This window comes from Sinocyclocheilus grahami, unplaced genomic scaffold (assembly GCF_001515645.1).
Source record: "Sinocyclocheilus grahami isolate Dianchi unplaced genomic scaffold, SAMN03320097.WGS_v1.1 scaffold115.1, whole genome shotgun sequence".
Lineage (NCBI taxonomy): Eukaryota > Metazoa > Chordata > Actinopteri > Cypriniformes > Cyprinidae > Sinocyclocheilus > Sinocyclocheilus grahami.
Genome location: NW_015505294.1, coordinates 667,520 through 675,551, shown reverse-complemented (window position 1 = coordinate 675,551; position 8,032 = coordinate 667,520). Strand labels below are relative to the sequence as shown.

At 35.9% G+C, this 8,032-nt stretch overlaps 1 protein-coding gene across 1 annotated transcript in view; it reads left to right on the top strand.

The window, feature by feature from the left end:
- Positions 1-330: 330 nt before the first annotated feature.
- Positions 331-8,032, top strand: part of LOC107589344 (laminin subunit beta-1-like) — a 38,558-nt gene continuing 30,856 nt past the window's right edge. The window contains exons 1-7 of the mRNA XM_016277759.1: positions 331-440; positions 988-1,160; positions 2,244-2,382; positions 6,114-6,187; positions 6,843-7,031; positions 7,120-7,183; positions 7,280-7,482. Of these exons, the coding sequence (XP_016133245.1) occupies positions 413-440; positions 988-1,160; positions 2,244-2,382; positions 6,114-6,187; positions 6,843-7,031; positions 7,120-7,183; positions 7,280-7,482 (870 nt within the window). The 5' untranslated portion in view covers positions 331-412. The remainder of the gene's footprint in view (positions 441-987; positions 1,161-2,243; positions 2,383-6,113; positions 6,188-6,842; positions 7,032-7,119; positions 7,184-7,279; positions 7,483-8,032) is intronic.

The window sequence follows — 8,032 nt, the reverse complement described above, 5'->3', positions numbered from 1 at the left end:
TTTGAAGAGGGTAAAATATCTTTGCTGAGTCTGAGGTACCGTTTCAAATCCCCTCAAATGGCGCGTTTTCATCAAATACGCAAATAATTGCTATCAGTGTTATTCATTTGACATGTACAGTCGACTCGAGTGTACTTAAACCTATACTTCACTGCTCTTTTAATTACTTTTATCCGTTTTTCACTGGCCTTTGCTTACCTCAAGACCACCTTCGAAAATGGGGGAGGGAGCGCGCGAGACGAGTCGAAGCGTTGTGCGCATGCGCAGAAGATGAGCGGCTGAGGAGAAAAAGTTTCGCGCAGCTCCAGCTGCAGTAAAGCAGCAGCACAGTCTGCAGGGAACAGATTCAGCTCTGCAGTTTCCCAGCAAAATCAGGATTACTGCACCCCGGCTGAAGAAAGAATCTAGAAACATGCTGTTACAGCTCGCAGCCCTTTTAAGTAAGTTTCATTTTAGTTTTACTGGGGCAAAGTCACATTTATGTAGAGTTTTGACCTATATAAAGCATAGTTTCTCAAACTTTAAGCAAAAATGAAATTATAATTTATGTAATTTTATAAATTTTATGTATTTTACACCATTGCCTGTTCACTTGTGAATTATATGCTGTTTTACTGCACATAAATTAGCTTTTTTACGTTTAAGGTTTAATAAATATACTTAATTAGGTTCATCTTAATAATATATATTAATATAAGTATATATATATGTGTGTGTGTGTGTGTGTGTGTGTGTGTATATTATATAGAAAACAAAAACTTTTATTTTGGATGTGATTAATCGCGATTAATCGTTTGACAGCACTAATGTGTGTATGTGTATATATATATATATATATATATATATATATATAAGCAAGCATGTCAGCCTCTTTTTAGCTTTTCTTAAACTGAAATTTAAAGGACCCTAAAATGCAAGCAAACAAAGTCTATATGGTATTACATTTCACTACTACCAGATGCATATAAAAGTTTTTCTTCCACAAAGTTTTAGGGGCATGGGGTCTCGCAGATGTGCCTGAGCTGGGAGATGTTTGCACAGAGGGGAGCTGTTATCCTGCCACAGGAGATCTTCTCATTGGAAGAGCACACCAACTCTCAGCCACCTCCACATGCGGACACCAGAAACCTGAGCTTTTTTGTATCGTCAGTCATTTGCAGGTAACCTATGTGCTGCAAACCGTTATCCTTCATTGTTGATTAAATATAGCTGTTTTGGCATTAAAAGTTTAGCAATTAAGTTTGAATTAAAATTACATTGTGCTATCATCATTACGTAGTGGTATAAATTTGTTTTATTTTTCAAGTTGCAAAAAGTTGCAAAGACAAGCATTAATTTTATGGTCACGCCATGACATCAATTGGTATATGTTCATCCGGAATGAAAATTGCACCCCCTTAGGCTCTATACTCGGCCTGATAATTGTATTTTAATGCCACAATTGAGAATTTATGTGTTTTATTTCCACTTGTGGGATTTCTTCCAACACCTTTTGGGGCTTTTATCTGTAACATCTTCAGAAAGAGATTTATTGCTGTCCTGTTATTTCATGTGGGTGTTTTTGGAACATGTTTGTCTTTAGAGATTTATTTTCTTCGACTCTTGAATGTCTAGACTACTTCCTTCTAGACAAAACGTCTTAAAATATTTTACGTAGGGCCATTGAACATCATATGTGGGTCTACTGAATCTTCAAAAATGCAATCTGCAGGTTTATAGGGGTTTGTTGATGCTATGGCTGAGTGATAATCGCTCATGCCACACCATAATAGAGAGATAATTACTTCCAAGTTTTGACTCGAGACATATTGGATCAGTTCTTTTGATCAGTTTATCTTCATCTCTTTTCAAGTTTAATCATTTAGGTGGTGTTATCAAAGAAAAATCTTTGCAGTGCAACATATTGAATTGGAGCTGAGGTCAAATGGCTATGAGATGGAGGTGGACAGGAACTTATTGTAACGCACTAGTCACATTACAAAACCCTCAAGTGAGTCAAATTGCTCTAATAGGTATTTAATTAAGAGAAAATGTCACGAAGCAGCTCTGAACATCTGGCCTGCACATGAAACCAATGTGGGCCTTCAGACTTTGAAAAAGCTGTGTCATGTAAGCCAGACGAAGTGGGTTGACTTGCTTCAGTATCTCAGAGACCCTTACAGTCATTCATTTCATTTGGAGAAGTTCTTGCGTCACAAGAATGCCATTGACATTATCTGGTTTTTCCACCCCCTCCATCACAGGAAGAGAAGAAGTGCTTTGTGTGCGATTCCAGGGGAACCTACGATGAAAGCACGCACCAAGTAACCAGCCACAGAATCGAAAATGTCGTGACTACGTTCGCCCCGAACCGCCTCAAGACTTGGTGGCAGTCAGAAAATGGTAAGTTGTGTTGTGACTCCAAACCAAACAATTGCTCATCTTCCTTTCTTTTCAATACTATTCAGTACTATTTTAGGTGTTTGCTCAGTTTTGGATGTGAAAGACCGTGCAGTTCTCACGGGAATGTAGGAAGGCTGTGAAACAAGGTCTTATTAGAGGGAACTCTCCCTCATTAGTGTGTCCGTTAGTTCCCCTATAATCAGACCAATGGAGGGACTAACTACTTCAAAGCAGTTGTGTAATTGCTGACCAGTTAAGGTGATGACCAGTCTTTAAAGTGTGGAATGACATCTTTTTTTCCCTTGGGAAAGAGTTTTCTACCTGCCAATTGAAGATTGTGTCATTTATCCCATGCTGTTTCAATCCAATAAATTAAATTATGGACCTTTTTCACATTTCCGGGTTTCTCAGAAGCGGAAGCCGTCATAGTTGGCGTAACTTGAATAGCAGTGAATGGGAGAGTACCACACATATATTTTTTGCATTTCTATTTGCTCAAATAGCAAAAGAAAAACTCCACGATAGTGTTTTCGTGACTTTCAATAAAAGGAAAAAAATAATACGGTAGTCAGAAGAGAGAACGATGTCAAATTTACCGTCCCTCCCATAGACGCTGCATTAGAAACACTATTTCATATTAAAGTTAGCGTTAGCGTTAACTGTTTTTTTATAATTTGATGCAAAGGTGATATAATACAAAGATTAGTGTTATAAATGTACATACATTTAAAAAAAAAACAAATATGAAAAACTTTCGAGGATTTACAATGCTGATGACCGTTAAACGCGTTTCTTGTGAAAAGGGTCCATTATTTTGTCAAATTTATGCTTATAATCTAATAACACTTCTATATATATATATATATATATATATATATATATATATAAAAACAATACAATTTAAATGTTATTCTTTTTCTTAGAAAAAAAATATTCACTGCTTATTAATGTTTGAAAAAAGTCTGCTAAATCAAAGTCATGTGACTCAATCAATATGCAGAAAAAACCCATAAAACAGAAAATATCAGGACCTCAGCAGAAGTCAGTATGTCTCTTAAAATATCAAATAGTTTAATCTTTTCATGACAAGGTTAGTTCAGGTTGAAAAATGTCATGTGGTGCTCTGAAAATCTGAAGATATTTATAAATTATTAATTCATTATAATTGTGAAAAACACTTTTTACCTTTTTAAATATATTTTAAAACATCAAAATGATGAATAAGGCACAAATGGCAAATAAGATACTCTCAGACACTTATTAATGTACTCCATTGTTTTTACTTGATTTTAAAAACTTTAATTCTATTCCTCACATCGTGTTAGTTTTTTAGGAAGACTGTAAGACATACTTTACCTCGGAAAACTCACATTACCCTACAACCACCCACTCGGTTGAGTTGCGAAACATCTTCAGCCAACATGGAGAAGGTCCAGCTGTTGCAAGCGATTGGAATGTACAGTTCTACAAGCCATATGTTCCTCGATGAGACAAACAGACAGAGGAAATAGAAATCCAGAGATTTACTGGTTATTGCAGTGGAGGAGTGTGAAATGTAGTGGGACAGGAAACGAGGGGCCATGAATGCAACCAGAGAAGCCTGTGAATGTATGGTTTAGGAGAGAGTATGGGGTAGGAGGACAAAGAAGATACAGCAGCCAACTGGGCCAAAAGCCTGGGAATACCAGGGGTGACCTCCTACTTAATTAAAGATATGACTCTGTTTATTCTTATTTTTGATGTTTATGGACCCCCAAAGCACTTTCCCACTAAAAAAGCAGATGTTTAGTGTAACTATAGAGCAGTAGAGGTCTGCAGTACTATTAGGGCAAATGTGCATATACAGTCTCATTAGTTAATGAAAATTCTGTCATTAATTACTCACCCTAATGTCGTTCCAAACCCGTAAGACATTCGTTCATCTTGGAAACACAAATTAAGTTATTTTTGATGAAATCCGAAAGCTTTCTGACCCTCCGTAGACAACAGCGCAACTGACACATTCAAGGCCCAGAAAGGTAGTAAAGACATCGTTAAAATAGTCAATGTGACATCAGTGGTTCAACCGTAACTTTATGAAGCTACGCAAATTCCTTTTGTTCGCAAAGAAAACAAAAATAACGACTTTTTTCAACAATTTATTCTCTTCTTTCTGTCTTCATTGCGCGTTCACGACAGTACCATAATGCGTAAAAAACAACTGTTCATTGTTATTTCTTGTTAGCTCAGGTCCATAAAATAATATTAACAAATGCAACCTTTGACTTTAACAATGTATTAATAAATGTTAACATTAACATTGACTAAAGCCCTATTCGCACTGGATTAGTATTATCTGGGGACCTTGTGTGATTTTGAAATAACCCCCCCCCCACATCTTAATTTCGTGTGGAGAATTTGCACGGGATAAGCGAAGCCTGTGATTTTACTCGAATTTACTGACTTGTCTCCCGGATACCCGGATGTCAAGGCTTTGAGAGTCCCGTTCTATGGTCCAGATGGATTTAAAAAAAAGAAACTAATATAGTTTCGTGCGCTGTGTCATTTACATTTCACCAGGTTAGAATAATATCTCAAGCTTTATGCTTGATTTATTTGTAACACATTAACCTCAAAACCTTTTCAGCTTTCTCTTTCTGCAAATTGTATGGTGTAGCGATATGATGAAAGCACCCAAAATACTATCAAACACTCCAACGCAGCTCCATTCTTCGCAGAAGATGGATAAAAAGGCGCACAGCAAACAAAAACCTCGAAAAATGATATGCGATCCGCCAAATGCTGGCCGAATCACAGATGCCGATTCGCACGGGACTAATATTATCACAGGACCTCGGTGTTCGGCGAAATATGGTAGGTCATTTGTGGGGGAATTTTTACTTTACAAATTACAGACATGGCCGATTCGCACAGGATTAAGATCACAGACAACCTCCACAATTATTACAAATGACTGGAGGTCACCAGGTAATACTAATCCCGTGCGAATAGGTCTTAAGATTAATAAACACTTTAACAGTATTTTCATTGTTAGTTCATGTTAACATGTGCAGCTAACTAAGTTTAACAAATGAAACCTTATTGTAAAGCAGTACCAAAACATCATACCAAAGATCTTTTTAATCTCAATTGTTTCTTCTAGCCAGCAATTAGATTAAATAGAGAACAAATAGAGACTTTCATTTCATTTAGAAACTTTAAAGGATTTGCTTTAAACTACTATTTAGTAAAACACTTTTTTTTTAGAAAATAATAATTAATATATTAACATACATTCAAGGTAGGGTTCATGACAAATAATGATAGAGAATAAAATGAGAATTGTCATTATTATCACCCTCGTTTGTAAAACAATAGAGTATATTAAAAATATATATTTTCTATATATTTTGTTGTTTTATGCATAGAATGAAAGTGAATGGGGTCCAGTTTTAAGGTTTTAGATTGCAAAACAGTGATGCCATAGAAGATGGCTTTTCAGTCAACAGTTCTTAAAAGAACCCCTTTTGTGTGTGAAGAACATTTAAAAAATTGAAATAGCTTTTGTATACTAGTGGAATGGAAAGGTTCTCTTGATGTTAAAAGATCTTCATGAAACCACAGATGCCGGTAAAGAGCCTAAAGAACATAATAAAGAACAGTTTGGGAGTTAACAAATGGAACAGCATTAATAAATGTGGAGAAATACAACTCTTTGTCTTAACTCATGTCTTTATCGCTCTCTTTCTCAGGCCTTGAGAACGTCACAATCCAGTTGAACCTGGAGGCAGAGTTCCACTTCACCCACCTCATCATGACCTTTAGAGTAAGTGCTGAGGACAGTCAGTTGGTGATGTGTGTTTTGGGGGGAAGGTGTCGCCACAGTCCCAGGCTGAGTACATGCATGTGTGTGTATTTATATATACATAATAAATATACACAGTACACACACATATATTATGTAAACAATTGTTTTTATTTTTGATGCGATTAATCGCGATTATTCCTTTGACAGCACTAGTTATAATATAAAATAAAATAACATTATTTTTGATCCAATACCAAATACTATCCAAGCCAGTAATGTCAATATTGATAGCAGTCCTTAAATTGAATGGAAATTTTCATAATTTTTAACAGTACAGTGTCTAGCCTTTTAACATTGTGCCTTAAAAAACATATTAAATTATGAAACTAGTGATGTAGTTTCAAAATAAAATTATATATATATATATGTAAAATTTTATTATGAAAATACTTAACTAGTTTCATAATTTCTCACAATCTGCTGTTTATTTGTTGTTGGATTTAACTAAAAATTAAATTAATGGAAACTATATAGACATTTAAAAAACTGCTAAAAATGACAAGAACATAAACAAATTATGTAAGGAAGGGTCAATTCTGATGATGCAGGATTATCATCCATATTGGAAGTATCGTTCTCAAGTTGACCGTGACCTCTTATGCTCCCTATCTAGACATTCAGACCTGCTGCTATGGTGATCGAACGGTCGTCAGACTTCGGGAAGACTTGGCAAGTGTACCGTTACCTCGCCTATGACTGCGAGACCTCCTTCCCCTTCGTCTCTCAAGGACCCATGACCAAAGTGGACGATGTTATCTGCGATTCCCGCTACTCCGACATTGAACCCTCAACTGAGGGTGAGGTGAGCTCTGGAAATGCACTGCACTTCTGGTAAATACTTGCTCATATACTGGATTTTCCATTTACTCTTGTTCCTTTGGCTTCTGAAGGCCATCTTTAGGGTTTTGGATCCAGCCTTCAGGATTGATGATCCCTACAGCCCCAGAATTCAAAGTAAGGCCACAAATGAAAACATTTTAACATATATGCTTGTCATTAAGTGGCCTGATAGTGTGAACCAAATTTCTTCTTGCTTCCTTTCATTTATAGACATGTTAAAGATCACTAATCTGAGGGTGAAGTTCACGAAGCTGCATACTCTCGGGGACAATCTTCTGGACTCACGTATAGAGATCAAGGAGAAGTACTACTATGCGATTTATGACATGGTGGTGAGAGGAAACTGTTTTTGCTATGGTCACGCATCCGAATGCGCACCCATCGATGGAGCTGTAGAGGTCATGGACGGCATGGTGAGTGTTATGCCATGCATAATGCAAGCTATTGATAACTTTGATTTTTTTATATATTTTTTTTATTTTTAACATTTATATTTTATTATTTTTACATATATTTTTTACAATTATTTTTTTGTACAATTATAGTATTTATTATTATAGTTATTTTTTATTTTTATTATATTTTATAATTTTTCCAAATTTTTCCCTCCAATCACCACCACAAACTGACTTAGCAATCACGTATGAGCTGAAATTATGAAATTTTAATGCAGCATCATACCAGAATGAATTGTAGATTAAATAAAGCAAATTTAATAGGAAGTCGTTTTTGATTTATGCCACATTTAAATGCAGCAGACCTTTTTGTGGCTTTTTAAACCTCAGCTTTGAAGAAAACATCTCACAAACATTTGTCATGGAAGAAATCGTTTGAAGTCCCATCACAGTCTGCTGCTAATTCAGCTTGGATCTGTTTCACATTAGTACGAAAGTATGCGGACCGCCTCGTGGTTTCATTATTGAATAGTGTTCAGTGCAAATAACCATGTGGCAGAGAAAATGC